Source organism: Coccinella septempunctata, chromosome 5, assembly GCF_907165205.1.
Source record: "Coccinella septempunctata chromosome 5, icCocSept1.1, whole genome shotgun sequence".
NCBI classification, from domain to species: Eukaryota; Metazoa; Arthropoda; class Insecta; order Coleoptera; family Coccinellidae; genus Coccinella; species Coccinella septempunctata.
The window spans coordinates 26727511-26751122 of NC_058193.1; the positions used below are offsets into that span (position 1 = coordinate 26727511).

The 23612-nt window shown below is 34.2% G+C and overlaps 1 protein-coding gene across 1 annotated transcript in view; it reads right to left on the reverse strand.

Annotated features, from left to right (window-relative positions):
* Positions 1-19073, reverse strand: part of LOC123314516 (TOX high mobility group box family member 4-A-like) — a 111034-nt gene extending 91961 nt beyond the window's left edge. Inside the window, exon 1 of the mRNA XM_044899843.1 lies at positions 18639-19073. Within this exon, the coding sequence (XP_044755778.1) occupies positions 18639-18707 (69 nt within the window). The 5' untranslated portion in view covers positions 18708-19073. The remainder of the gene's footprint in view (positions 1-18638) is intronic.
* Positions 19074-23612: the final 4539 nt, after the last annotated feature.

The following is a 23612-nucleotide window of genomic DNA, read 5'->3' on the forward strand; positions in this document are numbered from 1 at the left end:
TGACTAATTAATGTTGACATGCATTATGCCAGATCCCCCCCGGCTCGATGAATGACACAATATCATTTTTCCCGCGTCTTAAAGCAGGCAATCAAAATCATTCAAGATGTAATTTCGACCGTTATTCGTTTTTAATGTTCCGCCGAGAACCAGCAAACTCCTCGAGGTATTTTCTTCAGGTTCCGAAAGATTGAATTGCATGCGTTTGAAATTGTAGATATTTCGTTTTTTCCAGAACTGCCCCAGGCTGACTGAAATGATTCTATGGTGGATTACAAATTGAATTAGTGTGGAAAATAATTGCATATCATTGTTCAGATATCCCATTATGAAAGCGTAATGATTTGGAATTGTTTGAAATATTTCAGAGAGAATGCATTGGCCTAGAAAATGAAGTATTGAACAATGATTGCTTATGTAGGAGTTCTTTCACTTCAATCGTCCATTCTGTTCAATGGATGGGGTTTATTTATGGGTATGAAGGAATTAACTGACAACGTGTTTCATCAATTCTGAATTCGAAGAATATCATTAGCAAATTCATCATATAGAAGCCGTTCCTTGAAATGTAAACACCATAAAAGACAGAAAATAAATTACAACTGGCTGTACATGTACTAAACTTTCTGCAGACTATAATATGAAAATATCTATAGAGAAAACGAAAACTATGGCGTTCTTGTAAAAAGATCCGTTTAGAACAAAGATTATGAGGTATTCAAGGAGGGAATACACTTCACATTTCTGATATCCAGGATATGATGTCAAATATGAAGAAGATAAAGATATATCAAATAAAATAAATAACCATCGAAGAATTTGCTTAACCATCAGAGCAGCACTGAGAGGAAGAACGCTGAATGAAACACAAATGAAATTTCATAATGTTGTGAAATCCCCACATCAAGAAATCTAGACTACAAGCAAGTGTATCATGAGATTTTCAGGATCGCTTGAGAGCTGCACACGTTTGGACCATAATATAAGAAACGAGGAGAACTGAAGCGATAGCAGAATCAACAACAAACTACAAAAGGTTTTTGAAAGAACATTCTTGAGTATCTTTGAGAGGTTATTTTATACGCAGAAATCAATATTTGTGATGCCTGTGTGTAAATGCTTTGAAAAACTGTGTTTTATATGTATTGGTAGCTATACTTCATGTATAGCGTATAAGCACCTTTTTATCAGTGTTTCCAAACGCTTTGACAATTAATTCGCATTTCTATTAACATAACCTATTTTTATTCTCTATAAAATCATATATTCTAAAATTGAAAGACGACTTTAGACGTTTTTTCTGTTTTCTTCTAGGATTTTCAAAATTCCAAGTTGTAACCAGCTGTTATCAAGAATTTTCCAACACCTAGTTCCTGCGATGAAACATTCCTGTGTTTGTCACACATCAACTTAGAAATATATCAATGAGAAAAGAGATCTTTCCACAAATAAGAATCCGAGATTAATCTTATCCTTGAGAATTACTAGCTCAAGAGTTAATTTTTATACTCATGAAGGTGATGAATATTATAATTGAGCTATGATAACAAATGATATTGAGGCATGAAATTATTTTTTAATAAATATCACATTCAGACAGCCATGCTCGTTCTCATTTTAGATTGGGTAACATAAATCATTTCTGTGTGAGAAAGGAAAGTCAGTGAACCCTTTTGAGGTTCTTCCAAGGTTAAATGGCTAAGAAATGGGAATGAGTCAGAGACGGCATGGCCCACATTATTTGTATCATGTGAAAGCATTCAGATTCTTGGTATTGACCGGAATAGTCGAGTGGAATATTTATTTGCTGTAGAAACTGAAATATTTTTGGATCGACTGTCACTAATTGACCACAACATGGCGTATTTTACGAAGGGATGATGGCTGTGAAGGATCGTGAGACGAAACTAAAAGTTTGTGGCTTTGATTGACCCAGAACACATGTTATCAACAGAAAAGCTTGCACCTCAAATTGCTTTGGCAGTTAAGTGCAAGTAAGGGGACTCTCAGTCGACCACCAAGATCATGTAATTTAACAGTTTAGACAATGGTTTATGATTGTTGTATAAAGAAAAAACTATTAAAACAAACGACTATATATACTATGAAAAGATTAAATCAATTTTGCTATTGGTGAGATAAATGCAGAATGAAGTCCACATCTCATAGAAAATTTTTATGTTTCAAAAAGCCCATATCAGTAATAATGAAACACAACAGAAAAAAGGGTTTCATTCACTACAGTTATAGTTATGATAGTTGTCATCCTCATTAGTAGTATGTTTAGGATGATATAAAAAAACTCAAAATGTTAACGGGCAGTTTCAAAATCAAACTTTTCCCTTTAATTTTAAAGCTTCCTTTAACCCTACTAAGAATGACAATATAGAAAGCTTAAAGGGACTTTAAGTTTGATTATGAAACTGGCTGTTAATCTCTTTAATATTCGTCGGATCATTGCAAATACTCACTGGTATTATGGAGAATCTTCGATTTCGTGTTGCCTAATCAGATCGATGGCAAAAACTTATAGAGAAACTGAAATTTTTCAGCGTCAACTTTATATTTGTACAAAAACGTTAGCTCACATATTGTGATGTAATAAGAATAAGTAATTGATCTCACGATTTACTGACGTAACAACTCTCTCAAATGCTATCAATGCAATTTTACGCAACACTTTAGGGTTTTGTACAACAGCATGAAATTGATACAATCGAATGAGTTGCACATTCATATCTATTTTAGGTAAAAATGAGGTTAAATGTGGAACAATCAGGAGAATTTTCCGTATTGGAAACTATAATTGATAGATCTGTATAAGAGATTATCGAACAGTTTTCTCTCAAGAATATCACGACGATGTTATCCACTCTTTTGATATAAATTGGTTCACAGATAAAGTAGATAGTTCCTTGTGAATCATCGGTTGAAAATCTAAATACTTTTTTATTCATATTGATGTTTCAACCTTGATACGTCCCTGGCCTCCAGAATAAACATTATAGCACTGAAACTGGTTTAAAAATCTTTTCTTATTATAATAACAATCGAGGAACAAGAATATCTATATACAAATGCCAATGCCATACATCCTTTACATTCCTCTTTGGTGTTACGAACGATATGAAGGTCTATTCACATTTGTGAAACAGATTTGTGTATTCTTATTCTTGAAAGAAATTATTATTGTAGGTCGACTCGAAAAAATAACTGTTAAATACAGACGGTTGCATGGTTAACTTCCATATGGGGACACTGAAACTAGGTTATGGGACATCATCCAAAGATGAAAGTAATTATTATTTCTTGGATTGTAATTGAATGGCGAAACGGAAAATACGTATATTAAATAGCCTATTTTTGGATATACTCAGTGGTCGCCTGATTCGAAATGGCTGATTAACTGAAAGTTGAATCGTAAATCTGAGCTGTAATGGTTACAACAGTTCCATGAGAAAATCATGTGTTGTGCCTTTGTTATTTCTTTGAGAAATAATACTGAATGCTTGAGTATAACAATTGTCACAGCAGGAAAGGAACCTTTTATTCAATCATATCATAATTTTTGGGCATATTGAAAAAGAAGACTAAAATTTTCATCATAATATGTATGACAGCCCTAGACTTGGTTACACTGCAAAATTTTTGTGTATATCGCCCTCACTAAAATCTACACTTCTCCCAATGTTCATTTCAAATGATGAACGGTATTCAAAACTCCTACGTATTTTTACATCTTCTTCTGAGAATATCAATTGATTTTCATTAACAACCTTCATAATTAGCCGGGTAATATAATTATTACTAATGAACTCAGAACACAAGTCTAACTGTACTCTACTCTCGCAGATGCAAATTATAGACTAAGGTCAGCATGAGAATATAGCGATTTACAAAAATACATTTTACGAGCTTATACGTAATACGATTATTTGTCACTGTAGTTACGGTTATATGAAATATTTTACGGTTATAATGTAACAAACCATAAATTGTCGACTATCCAGTTTCTTATAAGTTAATTATATGGTTGAATGGGTGTCAGTGAATGAACAATGATTATAAATACGGTTCGTTATAAATGGTAATTTTTCATATTCCAAACAGTATATCTTGTGCATATAGAGTGTGACTTTGAGATATGAACTTGCCGTTATAAATAAAAAAAAAATCAAACCCATAACATATCTTTGGCCGAACATATTGAACACTCTGTACTACAAATAAATTAAACTACCCAATAATGGAATCATTCCGCTTGGGTGTTCTCGATTATAGTCGACGTAAATGAAGCCAAACTCAATATCCAATTCGGAATCGTTTTGAAGAATGCTGAGGAAAAGCGAAAGAACTTTTAATGATCGAATCTAACTCGAACTTTATTTATGGAGAACAGAATAGATTAACAATAACATAATTCTATTTATAGCGCGATCGCGTGATGAATGTTTCATAAGGAACATGCAAATTGCCAATTCAAATTATTAAAATATATTCATGATGATGACTTTCGAACGAAAAATGGGGTATATCGTGGGGAATTTCAGTTCCGTTCCGAGCCATATTTCCGAGAATGTATTTTAATTCGAAACAGAAAGATCCAGGAAATGGAAAATCGAGGAAATGAGTTTTTTTATCATTTTCATGAAATCTCAATAGGGATAAGGTTTGGATATCGGACATTTCAGTACGTGCAATTAGCATCGTCAAAAATTTGTCCATCTAAGGTCAGATTTTTTTCAAAAACTACTAGGAGTAATCAAGTCAAACTTACAAAAATCGAATACCATCAAACGATGTTTCTCTCAGACCTTGACTGTGAATAAATGTGATGGGTTTTGGGACTTCTCGATCAAAATTAGTAGGGGTGCAACACATTTTTTTTTAAGTCGAAACTCTTCCAACAGAAAAGCCTTAGGTATTGATGAGTGAACTACACTGCGCAAAAAAATTAACGCACATTATGGAAATCTCAAATTTATTCTACAACTGAAGGTGTTCGCAATGATAATTATTTTTATCAGAATTATGCATGCATATGTTATCCACTTTCAACGGTTTTCTTCAATACAGATGTTTTTTCCCAGCAGGAATAAAAAAAGATGATATTATCAGATTTTGAATGTATTGGCTCCATTCTAAAATCAGTTGTTCTCGATCAATTCTAGTGATCAATAGTTTTTCTTTCGTTTGATTTTCTACACTCGATCGCTATGCAACGCGAAACATGCAATTTGACCCAAGAGGAATGTGCCCAAGCGGTAGTTTCGCGAGAAGAAGGGTGGACATACACAAGAATTGCAGAAAGGTTTGGATTTTCCCATACAAGTGTGTCCAGAATGTTGCAGCGATTCAGGGAGACAGGTATGAATGTCCGAAGACCAGGACAGGGTAGACCACAGGTAACAACTGCCATTCAAGAACGTTACTTGAGAGTTTCTTCGTTGAGACAACGGTTTGCAACCGCTCGCCTCCTTCAAATTCAGTTTGAGCAAACTCATGAGGTGCAAATTAGCACTCAGACAATAAGAAATCGCCTCAGAGAATATGATTTAAGGCCTCGTGTCGCGGCAAGAGGCCCAACTCTTACCCCAGCCCATCGAAGGGCGCGTTTGGATTTTGCGAAAGAGCATATCCATTGGGAAGAGGCCGATTGGGAAAGAGTTCTCTTCACAGATGAGTCTAGATTCTGCCTTTACCATTGTGATCGACGTTCACATGAAAGATATGCTCAGTGCAATTTCCTGAATACTACTGGTTTCGGGGAAGGATCGATTATGGTATGGGGTGGAATATCTTTGACTGCTCGCACAGACCTAGTGGTCGTTGATAATGGAGCTATGAATGCTGATAAGTATATAAGGAACATTCTTGAAGAGCATGTAGTCATTTGCCCCATACATTGGTGAAAATTTCCTTTTTATGGACGATAATGCCAGACCCCATCGTGCTCGCATCGTTCAGGAGTACCTTGAAGAGGTTGAAGTCTCTCGAATGGAATGGACAGCAAGAAGTCCAGATCTCAATCCGATTGAGCAGGTTTGGGACAACCTCAATAGAAGGCCGAGATGTTCAGAAAATCATCCAGCTACTCTTAATGACTTAGGAATCCAACTCGGAGAAATCTGGGAAGGATTAGATCAGAACATTTTAAGAACACTTATTTTGAGTATGAACCGTCGTTGCCGATCTGTAATCAACGCAAGGTGTGGAAATACCAAGTATCAAATCACTTATCAGCATTTCAGTATTTTGAAAATTGTTCATTTCTCTTCTTTCACATAAGATTCGGTGAAATCCTGAATTTTTCTTCCATTTAATGTGTCCTGTTTCGTTCAGAACCTTCCCGAGAGAACATGAAAAATAAGTTATAAAGTCAATGTAGAGTTAACTTTCATTAAAATTGAGATTTTCAGAGTGTGCGTTCATTTTTTTGCGCAGTGTATTTTTAGGTTTTCCACGGATTCTGAACCCTTAGTTATGTCTCAAAATGAGAAGCACCATGTAGAAGTTCTTCGCATAAGTTTTCAACCCCTCAACTCCATTATTAGAAGTTTTCTCTCTATTTTGATAAGACTAGTAAAGTATAAGATTTTCATTGGAAAAAATGAATCATAAAGAAGTGTTGATAAAAATTTGGTTTCACACATACAAAACACATTATCCATGGATTTTGCATTGTCAGTTATCAGAAGACGTAATAGAGGTCGAAGCAAACCCATCATGAAGAAATATCTCACTCGCAATTATTATGCATTAATAATGTAGAAATGCGGTACTAAATCTCAGTACAGTAACATCAATACAATTATATTCTCGTGCCTTTGTTAAGATTCGGAGGGAACACACATAAAAGTTGTCTTTTCAATTGGCAAAGTTATATTCGAAGATTCGAAGTCCTGACAATTAGGAAACTTTAACAACTCAATTAAGAAGTGTCGAAACTTCCAACTAACACAAATACTCAAACGATAATGAAAATCCATATCCCCCAGGGAGAGCGGCAGAGCTTGGGAGGAGGAGGGGGGACGGGAGGAGCCGCCATGAGAAAATACAGGTGAAAATAGTCCTCTCTTTTCATCCGGAGACAGTGCAAGGAAGTACATCCTCTTGTTTGAAATTCGTTTCATCTGAAAGAGCTTTGGGAATTCTTCCGCTTGTTTGAGTTCATTCTAAGCTGAATACTTTAGAGTTTGGTACGATTCGTCCTCAAAAAATTAGTGAGGTAGGTATTTCACGTATTCAAGGACAAGTCGTGCGTGAAGATCTGACGAATTTCTGGTTTGTTCGCAACTATATCAAGATTCTGCATTCCTTGAATAATGTTCAGTATTCATTTCGATTAATGCTGGAGGGCGTTTCAAGCTCAGGCTTTTTCCGAGAAATACACGTAGAAATTTTTCCAAATATGGGTAATGCATTTTTTCTTCGTAATCATATTGACTATTCTTCCAAGAACATTTTGTAATGAGGGCTTGATTATCGTCTCAATATTTCCTATAATGGCCGAGGTTGGAGTCAATAGTTGACTAGATAAATATAAAATTATACAATCTCGGATACAATAGAATCGAGTTGAAAGAATATCAGCTAACAATTCACTTCTGGAAACTGCAATGCAATTCAACAGCCTATTATCAACACAGAATGATGCAGCATCTCAGAGATGTTGCAGTGCAATTAAAAGAACTCTAACCTCATTCTTATGGAAAACGACGTGGTAGTAAAGTGCAACTTGATGGAGATCCGAGACTGTTTAAGAGCCATAAGAAATAGTTCTCACAGTTTTCAATAAGCTACATTAACACATTATACTCTAATAGGGGACCATAAACATAAAACATAGTGAGTTATCAGGTTTTTATGGCTATAGTTATTAAAGTTATTTAATAACAACGCATGTAAAATTAGTTTTTCAAGAGTGTCTACGATTAAAACAAAACCATGATGCGTTTTCTCCATTCTTTGGTCTAGGTCTTGCTCGAGCATAATGTCTGCAATACAGGGTAGGATTGAGTGAATGAGATCGTTAAAATCGGTGAAGGGATTTTCATATGAATACTATCGATCACCATAAACGTCATTATAAAGAAGAATTAAATGCTTAGAAACAATTATCAGGCAGTTAAAAATACACGCTTATGCTTATATAGGTACACGTTAACTCATTTTGTCTTATTTATCATAAATGCAAGCTCAAGGAGTTCCGAGAGGAGTTTTTAAAGGTTTCATGGTTTTGCATATGCCTTTGAGATTTGCCAAAGAGTTCCTTCTGACAAATAGTAGATAAGGAATTTCACTCAAATATTTACAAGAAGAATAAAGCACGTTTCGAGATCTTGATGAAGAAAAGAGCGAAGAATGGTCAATTTCTGATCGATTGACTTATTGCGTTTTCACTTATTTTCTACTGGATAAATCGTTGAATAAAAGAAAGTGACAGTACCCTGAGATTTATGATCACTTCGAGAAGAAGTAACGTTGTTGGAAATCGATCAGGTATTTTGTAATTCAGCATCCAGAACTCTTTGAATTAAAAATTTCATATTGAAATAATGAGCTCCTGTTTTAACTGATGCATCGTATTAATTGGTAAAGAAAATCACCATAAATGGTAAAATGGTTTGAACTAAAAAACACATCTATGAACACGACCAGTTCTATCTATTTTCAAAGTCACAAAAAGGATTTGATATTTGCCAAATGAGAGACGGCTTACTATGAGCATCAGCTTATACTCTCTTGTATATAAAATCTAAGGTGGTGACTGAGTTTCTTTGGAATGCTCGCAGAAACGATATGACTGACGAATAAAAAACATGATGCACCCAGGAAACACACCTTGGTTTAGTATACGTCTAATATTCATCCTGATGGTATATTTTTCGTTTTGGTCTATCACAGTACGAGTATTTTACGTCTATATTATACCATTTTTCTGTAGTAGGTTTATAAAACGTCTTTTAGCGTTAGCTATGTATACCACAATATATGTTTTTTGCTTATCAATAGTTTTTTCAAGAACTGAAGATTATTTTTTGTTTATATACTTCAATTATTTTAAACTCTTCGTCATATTCATCAGTTATTAACGAAGTCTACAAGATCTCCGAATTATACGTCGAATATATTGTACTTTTCGACGTACTTCCTACACCTATATTAAACGAATATGTGATAGGTTTTTGAAATGTCTATAAGTGAAAGTCATATATACATAATGAGATCTATTTTGTCTCCCAGTTGTGTTTTTACGATTGGAACAATATGCATCCTACAATATATATCGCTTATTTCCCAGCTTCAATAATTTTTCATAATTTATAAACTAGGTCTATAGAGTTCCACAAATTATACGACTATAAGTCGTACATATTTCAACCTACCTTCCTACTCCATGAACTTAACGGATATATGGTAGGTTTTCAATCTGTCTATTAGCGAATTTTTTTAACACTCATCATTGAGGTCTACACTGGACAAATATATGAAAGGTTTCAAATATGACTATTATTATAAGCCATATGTAGATACCTACTACATTACTTCTAGTTATCAAGGAGAAAAAAAATACTGGTCCTTTATTCATTATTGTCATATCTATGTTTCTGAGTTTTATACACCTAGTACATATAGTTCCAAACAAGTTTTTTGAAGTTGAAAAAGCGATTCAGCTTATATAAGTGCTTTAATTGTTTGAACTGATTTCACCAGGTAGCTAATTAATCGGCTCACATCGAACTTAATCTTTTTCCATAAAAATCACCATTTAAATGATAGCTGTATATAAATGGTTGAGCCGTGGCAGGAATAATTTATATGTATAACATTCATACTAGATATTCTTGAATAGAGGGTACAACCATAGGTGCAATAAATGAAAAAAAAAAATATACAGTCGTATTCGGGTTCGGCTTTCTGACAGTCCGAGAATTGTTCTAGGACTGCGCAAAACTCTTGCGCCCTAGTATTAAATCCTCTGCGCAGTTCTAGAACCATCCTCGGACCGTCCAAAAGCCGAACCCGAATACAGCTTACATTGAACGAAAAAAATGCATATTTGCATATTTTTCTATAGTTTCCTCGGCAAATGGAGTTTAATTCATTCGGATTGATGGTCGTCAACCAATTAAAAGCAAAAATATTACACATATAATATCTTATTTAATTGATTAAAAGTCCCCCAATTCGACAATTCACAGCGTTGTCACATGAAATGAAATAATGTCCTGTCCATACACTGATTGCTTCAACCATCAAAGATTCTGATGTCTATACTTGTGATCTGGAAAACTGAATGAGCCCTCTTCAATTACTATTCACTTGATATAATTGTAGTCCACTAGTTCTAATTCAAACAAGCCTAGCAGATTTATGAGAATGTTCAAGATCTACTACATTTTTAGTAGCCTGGCAACGTTGGTGCCATGTTTACGTAGGCAGAGGATTGAGGATCTACGCAGGCCCGACCGGCCAATAGGCAATTAGTTATCGTTACAATACACGCATGTGTCAGTCACGGCCGTGTTTCTATGCTATGCTATGCGGCATGCGCTGTTCGTAGTTCGTTCTCCTTGTCGTCCATCTTGAAATAGTTTCGTAAGCTGTGTGTGTGTTTACTGTGTTTGTTTTGTCTGGAGGAAATTAATTGTACTTTGTCATGAGTGATTGAAATGGATTCTGATTCAACATAGTGATGGACATGTTTAAACATCTGCTAAAAAACAAAATGATATAACCGATTTTGAAGAAAGCTCTCCACTTTCAAGTCTACTAATATGATGAAAAAGATATTTGGTATGTTTTGTTCGACATATTTTTTTCTCCTAAAACTAACTGAAATAACATTTTACAGAGGTCGTAGTGCTGATGTGGGTACATCTGATTGAAGCAATCTGAAAATATAGGAATAGACCATTATATTTATTTGAAGAGGTGTGCTCAATGTATATACCTAAATTTTGAAAACTACTATTTTATTATTTTCTGAATAAATTGGTTTGAGACCTAAATAGTTTAAAATTTAGTTTCCTAAAATCCGATTGACACTACGTTATGTCTTATTCGAAACTATGAAAAGGATAAGTATGAAAGAGGGTAAGATTGTTATAATAAATGTTGAAGATTGACTATATTCAGAACAGTAATATCTAACAACAAATAAGCCTAATGTTCATTCATACGATATTCGACAGTATGAACGATGATCCCAAAGTGCATTTATTGTTCTTTTAATTTATTATATTCGAAATAATCGATCAACACATATTAATGCAATTTCGGATCATCGTATCGTCGGATATCGTATACATGAACAGTAGGTCTAACGTTGTTCAGAGACGTCTATTAATGATACTTAATAGTAGTACAAAATACGATTATTAAACGTCTATTTTTGGTACATTGAAGTCGTTGAAATATAGTCTATAATATATGAGTTGTGAACGTTTATAGACGACTGGTTTTCGACGTAATTTCTGAATTACTTAAGTAGTCTAAAAGACGTACATGAAATACGAGTATCAGACGTATATAAAATACGAATAGGAGACGTATATTCAGGATTGATTTTATACGTCTACCACGCGGACATTTGTCCTTCTTATTTTGGTCTAATGAAACCGTATTTATACGTCGGAATAAGTTGACTTATATATGTTTAATAAACGAAAGGTGGTTTCCTGGGCAGTAAGAGTTATTCAAAATCTGCATAGAACGATTGACATGATATAATATTATACTGAACATTTTCACTGGTCCAAGTTTTATTGAATTCAACATCGAGATAAATGAAATCTTGACGACTTCTTATATGTGTTCTAAGGGGATACAGATTATTTTCCTCGATACAAAGTTACGGCCCTGTTTCCACTCTCCCAACTTGAAATATTACTCGAACATCTGCAACCGGCCAAACCAGTTTTCGAGGAGTTCCAAGGCACATTATAAGAAAGTAAATTATAAATAAGCTCATTTCAAAAACCCCTTATACAAACTTTACGAGATTCATTATTTACTACTAAAGGAATAATATATTTTAAATAATGGCTGACTTGACGTGCAGTTTTTTCATTTTTGTTTCGTTACTTTCGGATTTTTTCAGGTCGCCTTTTCGATTTTCCCAGCAAATTTAATCAGGCTCGATGTAAATGCGTCACTGGGAATTAATTGTATTTTTCGTTCATCATTATTTACTTCTGGGGGACAATATATTTGAATTATTTACCACGTAAAGATTATATATTTTAAATAACAGCTGACTTGTAGTGCAGTTTCCGCATTTTTGTTTGATTACTTTCGCAGCCAATTTAACCAGGACCGGCTTATTTCACTAGGAATTTTTCTTTCGTTTTTATTCACTTATTATTCAATTATTTACTTGCGAGGAAGAATATATTTTAAAAATGACTGACTTTATTGACGTGTATTTTTTTATTTTCTTTGATCATCTTTGAATTTTCCAGGGCGTTGTTCCTTTTTTTGGAAAAAATTGGGTGGGGGGTGAGGTTTACCCTTCACTGGGGATTTATGGTGTTTTGAGGGAGTGTGAGCTCTTTTTTATTTACTTCTCGCGTAAAATACATTCTAATTACTATCCACTTAAGATATGATATATGTATTCTAAATAAAAATTGGACGTGTAGTTTTCTCAATTTTGTTTCGTTACTTTTAATTTTTCTGGAGCGTCATTTCTTTTTTAGGAGTGAATTTGATGATGGAAATTGATTGTGAAAATTTTCTTGCTTATTATTTTAAATAAAATTATTCACAACATAAGATATTACTTATAAAGTTTCAAAGATGTTCTTTTTTAATTTTTGTTTCTATAGGTGAGGGTCTGTCGTCGATTCATGTTTAATAATATAGTTTTAGACCGATGTTTTGTTAGATTGAAAATGCAGGCGTATACGAAATCATAATTAAACCGATATAAAGTGCTTCAATACAGAAGAGAATTAGCAGATAACGGCAATGTGTAGTTCATCAAGTTTATTTTATTTTATAACTCTCATATATTCATTCATAAACGAAATCCATATGTACGTGACCCTGAATATTTTACCAATATATTTTATATCACTACAGAACAGTTAATTTTAATTGAGGCGAATTCTAGAATTCCCCATATAATTGTAAATTAACAGATAGTTCTATCTGAAATCTATGTTGAATTCTAATTGATTCGATGGAAATACCTGGTGCACTGTTTGTTTAATTGCGCAATTTTAGAATCAATTAATTAGTAACATATGGAGTAAGTTGAGAATTGAATATTTCAAATAAGGAAAGTTAATTAGTGGCCGATAATGAAGATCGGAATCTTGAAAAAATTCACAGTTTTGAATTAACTGCTATCACATAAACCTAGATTCCTGAAACTAGTTTGTATCGAATTAATGAGAAGAATGGATGCTCATTATATTGATCTCTCAACAAAATTGAATTGATGCATTAAAAAACTGTAAATCTCTGCTAATGAAATTGCACCCATAAAAGTCGGCGATTAAAATTTTTACTTCTGTCAATTCCTAATTGGTTATTGGTAATATTCTTATCCCAAAACGATGAAGATTTTAATTTCCTGGTAGAAAAACATATTTCAAAAAAATTTGTCGGACTTTTGAACTTCATCTCATATATTTTTTGCATGGAAATGTTCTCATTCATTTTTCAAGGCCTTCAATAAAAAAGGACTTCTTATTTGACTTTTCAAGTTTTAAATAGTAAAATATTACAAAATTTATGAGTTATTCAGAATCAAAATGCATTTAACATAAGCTCTTCGTATATCTATAAAATTCTTTGAAACATCAACAATAAGAAAGAGAGTTTTATGTCTGGGATAAATCTCGGGAAAAATATAATTGATGAAAAGTTAACGGAATCAAAAATTTAATGATTCTCCTGCATGCCGTTAATTTTCCATCAATTATCAACAATAATTGAAGATGATTCGTCATAAACTTGTGTTCTTGAACTCTTTGGTCTCCAGACCAGAATATTAACATTATTCTTTGCCAAAGTGTGAAAATTGGTGGTTAATTTGAATATTAGGATGCAGTGTGAGCAAGAGCAGTTCTACCATTTCTAATGATTGAACGTGAAATTACTTCATAAAGTAATGAAAAGAAGTAAATTTTTACCAAAAAAGAGAACATATATACATGTAGAATAGGTCTTTGACTTGTACCTACTCATATATCAACAGAAGAAACACCTCATTTTGAAAATATATTACCAAAAATACATACACATAGTTTGTAATTACGTACATGAAAATAAAGATTTATCGATCGATACTGAAAAAAGATGTACGCAGTGGATCGAATATATGTGGCAACTCCCAACATATTACACAATTCGTTTCAGTATAATCCATTGAAATTAAAAACAGAAAAAGCGGAACAAATCTCCGCCAGCAGTAATAACCGGTGAGCCAATAAAACCAAGAAATACACATCTGTCTTTTATTGTTCGTTTTCCGAACGAATGAATAAAGTAGATTCTATGCGTACTCCATAAAGCTAAATGGAATATGCGCAGATTCTATGATGCGTAACGCATTTATGATTCGTATCGACAATGAGGAAAGAAATGAACCAAGAACAGTACCATGTTGAACTCTTGGAGTTCCAAGAAAAGATTCATTAGATTGTGCAAAAACTACGTCTGAATATTTCATGAATTATTATTGAGAGTTATTGAGAGTCCTATAATCAAAATATAAAAGTGGAGTTAACAATATTTTATGGAACGAAGATTTTTTTGAATCAATTGTGCAATTGTATCTTCAGAAAATAGGCTACATGCTAAATTTGAGTAAGTGAAATTATTTATTCGGGGAATATGAATGATGCCATTTTTCAAGAAAAAACTCAGCATTTATCAATTTTGAGGTCGAGTGCCCTAGGTATACGAAATTACCGTTTGGTTAGCTGTAAAGAAATTCTTCTTGATCATTTTGTTCTTGCACTTGTTGGGTGGGTTAATCATTTTCATGACGTTCCACACTATAAGCAGCTTTCGAGAATTCATTATTCGATTCACTCTTTATGAGTAGGTACCTCATAAAATATTTATGACTTAAATTGAGTATGCATTTAGTGATTGTATTTGTTATGGATATAAGGAGATACGTAATTTTCGTGGAGAGATATAATTGTTCATTACAATATAAGATGAATACGCTGTTTCGAAAGAATAAGGCGAAGCTAATATTTTTTATTCGGTTTTGGATATCCAGATACATATTTCAAAACGTATGCTGTTGAAATTTTAGTATAAGTTATTTTTTCATGCGGAAGTGTCAGTGTGGAGTTTGAGGTCAAAAAAGTAAACCATAGTTACGCAATAAATAAATTAAAAGAAAGATGTTTACCGAAATTGTAAAAATCGAAAAATTGGAGTATCGAGCCATCATCAAGTACCTGTATTTGAAACGGTTAAGAGGTAAGAAGAATTACGAAGATATGCTTAATACCCTTGGTGATCAATGCCCTTCTTATGCGACCGTGAAAAATTGGACTGCAAGCTTCAAAAGAGGTAAATTTTTCATTGAAGATGATGACCGATCGGGATGGCCAGTTTCTGTGTCAGTCCCCGAAAATATCGATGCAGTTCATGACATGATTTTATCAGACCGTCGAATGGGGCTAAAACGGATATCTGAAGCACTGAATATTTCATACGAACGCGTTCATCATATAGTTCTCGTCAATTTGGACTTGAGAAAAATTTCTGCAAAACGGATCCCCAAATGTTTGAATGTTGACCAAAAGCGTGCAAGGGTAGAAGCATCGCCTCCGATCTGTGCTCGATTTGAAAACGATGTAGACTTCTTAAACCGAATTGTTACTATGGATGAGACTTGGGTACATTTCTACGATACAGAAACAAAGCAACAATAGATGGAATGGTGATACTCTGGTTCTCTAAGACCTAAGAAGTTTTGTGTCCAAAAATCTGCTGGAAAAGTTCTTGATTCAGTTTTTTGGGATGGCCATGGATGATTGATTTTTTTGATAAGGGTAGAACAATAACCGGAGATTACTATTCGACATGACTGACCACTCTACGGGAAAAAAATTAAGAGAAAAGACGCGGAAAGCTATCCAAAGGTGTTTTGTTTTTGGAGGACAACGCCACTGCACACAAATCCCATGTTGCCATGCGAAAAATTCGTGAATTACTAGAACACCCCCCTTATTCACCAAATTTGGCTCCATCCGACTGTCATCCCTTTCCTCAACTGAAAAAAGTTTAAAAGGTCCTAAAATTTATTCCAACGAGGAGGGAATAAAAGCTGTGGAGGTCTGGTTTGCAGAGCAGGAAGAAACAATTTTTTTTGAAAGGTCTAGAGACATTACAGTTTCGCTGTAATAAATGTATCCCATCAAGAGGAGAATATGTTATGTAATAAAATATTTTGACATTGAAATTTTGTTTGGTTCTATAGTAGACTAAGAATTTTTCAGTATATCCTCGTACTGGCCTATGCTGTGAGAAATAATGTGAAGACTTCTCAATTTCGATCAGGATTAGAGAGTTACATGAAATCCCAGTTCAATCATGGTACAATTGAAATTTGATATCGTGCATGGAAGACAACTCCGAACCATTCCGACGTTAGTATGTCACAAATTCTCTCAACGTGAAATTTTAGCAAGACGGTTCGGTATAAATTCCCGGCTTCTGTTACCGACATCCCATTTCAAAGGCTATTCATCTCGTTAATGGATTCCGCATCCATTTTTACAATGCAAATCAGACTGAGAGAGGAGGCGTTCTATGTTTGGAAGAATATTTAACACCGTTCCAAGCCAAATCGTTTTTTGAAGAACCCACTTTCTTGTCTTTCCCAGAATAGATTCGAGAAGAATAAATATTTGTGTTGCCCCCGTGAAAATCAATCAGATGACATAATTGTGTGTATCAAGATTGTTCAGTTAATGACTGGCATAAAAATTCCGTTTTATATCCTATAAACCTTTAAAAGGACATAGTATCCGAACAATCCAATTTAAATTGTGGCAGATTGAGTAATTATCCAACTGCTTTTAACTTTTATAGAAAAGAATCCAGAGTCTGATGAGGTATTTTAACTGTGAGATAGGGTATTCTAGTCTCACAGTGCAATGTAGCCCCAGGCTAATTTTCTTGGAACTCAAATCGATAAGCAGTGTATCGACATTCTACTTTCTTATTTCGTCATCGCTTAAAAATAATTCACCGTTACTGTGAGAATTTTTGCCTTTTCCCGATGTTGAAATGCTCGTTCTCTCTCTTTCACCAAATGATGTAATATTTACTACTGCATCTGATAAATGAATCTTGAAATTTCAAAATTCACTGAAGAGATTTCTGTTGCGGGTGCGCAAATTTGAAGGTAAGGTCATATGCAACCCCCATTTTCAATGAAAATAAGTGTTTTCGATTTATGAACTATTGATCTATTGAAAGGAATCACCAAATCTTCTGAGCCTACTATAGATACAGTTCTCGGATGTAGTTGGCATGTCGATCAGCAGTACTCTGAAGATAATTGATGTTTTTTTAGTTCTCAGACACTAGCAAATTAAATTTCGATATGTTATTCAATTTTTTTCATATAACGAACGTAAAATTATCATTTTATTGAATGGGTACCTATATACCTTTATCTTATGTAATTAATTTCCTTTTATCATCCCTAGTTAGTACTAGACCTCGTTTGTGGCGTTCGGTCAGAAAGTATTAGTAGATATACTTTCCGCGCTGCAATAGAGGTCTCAATTAAGAATCGACCAATCGCTTGCCATGTAAAGCATAATTTTCAACAATCTGCTTCTGTTAATTCCGAAATCGCGTACATAATCTCTGAAGATCACTTATGGTAGAATCACCGAAATGAGGCCTTCTCTTGTAAAACAGAAAGATCCACCTGCCTACCACAAGGTGTATAATCAGAATAAGCCCCTCAAGAAGGCACGATTTGGACTTAATCGTGTACTGTTGGATACTTCCGGTGAATATTTTGGTAATGGGTTTTTCGTCTCCGAGAATCAGAGGAAGTAATAAATGGAAAAACTTCCGATTCCAATTTTTTCAATCTTCTACTTTATAATTTAAATAGAACTGTTGCATGATCGTTTATTTCTACTTCAAGTCATTTAGGTCAAATTAATTAGTTTTCAATTCCTCGAGGATCAAAAGGATGAAAACGTCAAGTGGTTCTTGCTTTAGTATTCAAATAACTTGGAGACTATTAATACAATTTATTGATGCCCTCAGAATCTACTTCGAGGATTCCTAGCTTAATCTGCTTAGGGACCGAATAAGAACCATGAAATAAGTTCAGAGAACACATGGTGGACCTGGATTGTGACACCAATCCCATATGATGTTCCGGTTTTAACTCACATCATCAGATGGAAACAGATAAAACCCGTATTTATGTCTGTGGATTTCACGACAACCCTAACTCATATTTCATAGGCTTAGATCCTTCAAATATTATTGTTCTTCTCATTTTGATTTCAGTGTGTAAGATATGTACACAGACATATAATTTCTGCACTCGACTGAGGCTTTGCGGTTTCTTCGGCTTCTGCATGGTTCTGTTCTTGGTCCGCGTATCTACAATTGAGAGTATCTACCTTGTACAAATACTGATCAAACATTCTGCAGACATCTACATCGTTTCCGACGCAATACGTGGCCTCCATATTCTCACAATTGCCGATGAGGGTGTTGATTGAAGCCACGATGGGCCTTAAATGTTCCAGCGTTGTGACCTGCAATAAGTCCACGTGCGAAAGGAAAACAAATTAGGATCGCCCGGCGGATTCGACCACCGACAATCCTCTCCAAAGATACTCCGCACCACAGATTAATATGTCACAAACAACACAGAGCAGTCACTCGAGGGTGTCCAGAGTACCTGAACATAGAGCATCAATCACTGGGATCATTGTCGTATCCTTAATATTTGACAGTTCTCGATGGAAATTGGATGTCAATCGGAGGTCGACAAACGGAATTCACAGCGCGTATCAGCGTTTACGTATTTACTTCGGCGGATAACGATAGAATGATTCGTAGCGAATTCTATGCGCCCCTCCCCGTGCATTCTCTCCCACTTTTTCGGCTGCGCGAACAGTTTCCATCCCGAACGGGGCCCGCGTCGATTCAAATCTCAAAAATCCATGAAAAGGGAATAAATAATACCTACTTCTCTCCTTATCCTTCCTCTTTTACTTCTCTTCATGTTATTTCGGATCTAATCACAAAATGTTCACCAATTCTCTGGTGGATTATTCAATCCAGAAGTAAGTCCTTTTCTGTGGTTTCTATTCCAAGATGTCGGCGAACTAATGTTTAACGGTGCAGTAATGAATGTGGTTTCCCCCAGGATCTCCTAGTCCAATAGTTGAGAGTTATCAAACTAATTTTCCAATTCTTTTCTATTTTAGTTCTTTCTTTTCGAATAAATTTCAGCTTAGGTGAGCAAGGGTAGTTTTGTATTAATAAACAATATGGTTTCCGGAAAGAACACACACTTTATTTATTATTCTAGGGCATCTTTTTTTTTCAACCCAGGTTGGCAGAATATAAATTTTCAAAACCATTTACGACCAATTTTGATGAACGCATCAAGTATGTATTGATATGCCTCTTGATGTGTTTGAACTGAATCGAATATGCGCCATGCTATCATATCATATGCATATCAATCTCCTGAAAGAAGCACAACTGCGATATCTTCCATTTCATTTCATGAATAACATGAGTCTCTGGAAAGCATTTGAATCCTAATCGAAATGAAATGAAATTTTATATACGACATTTGAGTTATAAGTTATAAATTGCTATTCATTTAACTCACTTACTAATATATACAGGGTATTCCACGAGTGGTTGGCTCATCTGGCCTTTCAAGAAAATTGCTTCTTCTGTACTTAAGACAATTAGTTTCGGAGAAACATAGTGATCTTTGGATTAGAAGTAGACGAGCCCACAAATTTTGATCAAATTCAGTCTACTGGTTCTCAAGTTATCGATATCGAAAATTTAAGCCGAAATCCATAAATCACCCTGCAAGTATCTCCAAATCTAATGGCCCTTAACTTTTCTTAAGGGCCTAGACTCGGGCCTAGATGACCCTCATTCGGCTATGGCCAACCGCTTGTGAAACAACCTGTATATCTCTCAAAAACTGAAACGAGGAAAATTGTCATGTGATAGATATTAAATTTTACCAACAGCCAACAGAAATCAATAACCCAATAATTACTAAGCCTTTTAGCAGTAATTGTTTTTTTTCAGGATTTTTGTTCTAATTGTTCAGTGAATTCTAATTAGAGGCAATAATTATTTCCGCAATATAAAGCAGTCAATCTGAAAATATTGCTTCTAAATAAGGACATATTATCCTATATCGGCGTGTCTCAAAATTGATCATCTCAAAATTATTTTCAAAATAAAGTGAGAAAAAATTATTTTAAACTAGACTGGCTGCACCAGTTCATAGGAATTATTTCACATAAAGAACTGCCATTTAAACTCACTCATTTGACTCATTTACTGTCACCCTGTATAAATAGAAGCATGATAAACTTAAGGTATCTATAACATTCTGTTAATGAAGAACGCTGCGAAAGATACAGAATTCTACTGCTCAAATTTTTTATACCAAAAGATTTGTTTTTTACCGAGATATATTTCTTCGAAACTCAAATATTGCGAGGTCTAAGAAGTATCTAGAACTGGATTGCTTGCTGGGCATTTCTGCCTCAGGAAGCACCTAATGAGAATTGATCTAGCAGAAAACCACCAGTTCAAATTCTGTGGGGAGGAGGAGGAAACTCCATAGAACCTAGTGACGTAAAAATTCCTTTCGCAAGGAACATAAACTAAGTGAGAAAGTTGAGAGCATCCAAGATACTGAAGACCATTAGAACTCAATAACTCAAAGGCGAGCTGTATACCTGTAATGGGAGAACAACTCTGATGGGGGCACTAAAATCCTTGGCCGCAGTGCAATAAAACCCCTTACAATCTACAATTCACAACCTAGTAGTTTTTGGAGAAAAATTAGATACGGTGGGATTAAAACAAGAACATAAAACAATGGTTTCTAGTTAGATCATACATTTAGCGTATTGCAAACAATACAAGATTGACTACCTCTATAAAAAAAACAGAGAAGGGTACTCCAGAGATAGAATGCAGCAGACAATTATCTAACAAGTTCTAAAATCTAAATTATCAATTATATAAAGGAAGACGCAATGCGCAGTTATCCACTAAAAATAAAGATTAACCACAGAAGACTCATCGAACAGTCCACCCAACCTCCTTTATGAACGTTTATATCTTGTCAAAATTGGATTACAAAATTTGCTTGAATACTTTGAGTCAGACTTGAAATTAACAATGTTATTCATATATTGTGTTGATGTGTAACATTTCTGAGATGTTTCTTTTTTTAAATAGTTATTCTTCATCTAAAATTCTGACGTTTGGAAAATCAAACCTGTGCTCATCTTCAAACCATGGCAGCACAAAGCAGTCTCTTATTTATTTTTCATATCTGTTCTTGCCTTTATTTCACTACAGTCTTCCCCAGAAGGAGAGAACAATTCTTCATTAATTTTTTTTCCACAAATTACTGTTATCACAATCCCATAGATAGAGCCTTAAATGAAGTCAAAAGACGAGATTTGGACTTTTGGGTAATATCTATAATTGTCTTAAAGAATTATTTTTCTCTTCTAGAATAATGGATGATTTATTGAAATTCTATTTTTGGTATTTGGGTTGATTGTCTGAATATGTATTCAGTTTTTTCACAAAATTATTTTTGTATAAATTTATGTCATTTGTGATTTGATGAAAGTTTGAACTGTAAAATGGCTTGCACCGTTTGATAAAATAAATAAATATCTAATTTTTCTCTGGCTTTGCCATTGTGTAGTTTTCGAGAAAATGTCAGGATTGCGAATGGACTGCTCTGAAGTCCCCAAATATAAACAGTGAAAATTTGTTCGATTCCTGCGAAGAAATAAAATTTTTATAACTCGGAAAATACCATTTAAATTCCAGGCGTCTCCATTTGATAGTCATAAATGAGGAATACTCGGGTGGAGATATTATGTAAATTTTTTCGTGTTCACTAATAAGAAGATGAAATTGAGAAATTTTATATTCCATGAATAACCTAGCGAGCTTGTTTTTCTGCAGAATCCAATTAGTTAAATGGCATATCAAATTCATTATTCACCGGAATATTGATTCGCGGCTCCGCCGTGAGCTACAGGATTGCATTCAATTCAATCTTTTATCAGGGAGGACGACGTGTATTATAATTCCTTCAATTTAGTTGAGTGTTTACTGTTATTCGATTCGACTGGGAGATTGCAAGTAATCTTGACAATCCACTTTTATATCTCTGATGATTCTGCAGAAACTTCCGCTCTTGTACTGGAGATCTTGGGAACGACAATATTGAAGATTTGAGATGATGGCAGGTACGAAGTTCGCGTCGAATAAATACAATCCTGATTTTTTTTCACTGTAATACAATGGACTTTTTGTGGAAAGAAATAATGAGGCAATTTTTTGTTTCGTATTTGTCAATTATAACTAAACTAACCGCATAATAGTCGATGAAATTTCAATGGTTATCAGTTGATTCATGACAAGAAGATCACAGTAGGCATGCACAGTGAAATTCAATGGAGAACCATTCATAGTCTGGAAGCTCTGAGGACTCGGAGGGTGCTCAAAAATACAGGTTTGGGTATAAGTCTGGAATAAAATTAATATTTCATCAATTAATAACTGAAAATAAAAATGCTAAAAACTTTCCATTGACTTTTTAATCACACTTATTCTCTGGTAATGAATTTGAGTGTTTTTCTTCAACCCCTTAGACGCAAAGCCGCCCAACCGTTTTTCAAATGAAAACACAAAGGTTGACTCGTTGGAAAGCCGGAAAATGAAATCCTACCATAATCTTTTTTTTTTTTGCGGTTATCAGAAGTAACGCGAATTTGTTTTTCAAAATAAACATAAAATTAAGACGCTGAAACACCCCTTAGCCGTTACCCCATTTTTCAAATAGAAAAGTGTAGGTGAGATCGTTGGAAAGCTCCCACCAAAATCTTCATTTCTTTTAATTCTATGGCTGTCAGAAAAATTACAAAAGTCTTTTGAAAGAAGAAAATTAATAGTTTCTCAACTAATAACTTAAAATTAATACGCTGAAATATTTTGATCGAGTTCGGATTGTACTTATTATAATTGGCAAAATAGGAATAACTATGTTTCTCGTTTTTTTATTATCATTTAGTTGTATTTTGTGGTTTTCAAAAGCTTTTTATACAGAGTTTGTCTTTGACTCGATATTTTAATAGTAGATTCTTGAGGTCAAAAGAAACACTTTTTTTATACCATTTTTTTCGGTTCAAGCCTGATAAAAAGATATAGCCATTTTAAGTTTTCATAATGAGCTGTGCCACCCTGGAAAATAAAATTACCTTCAGAATAATTAGCTGAATCTGTGACACTACACATCTGTGGATCTTTTAATTAGCGTTGTATTCAGCCAAAGTACCCAATTTTTCAAA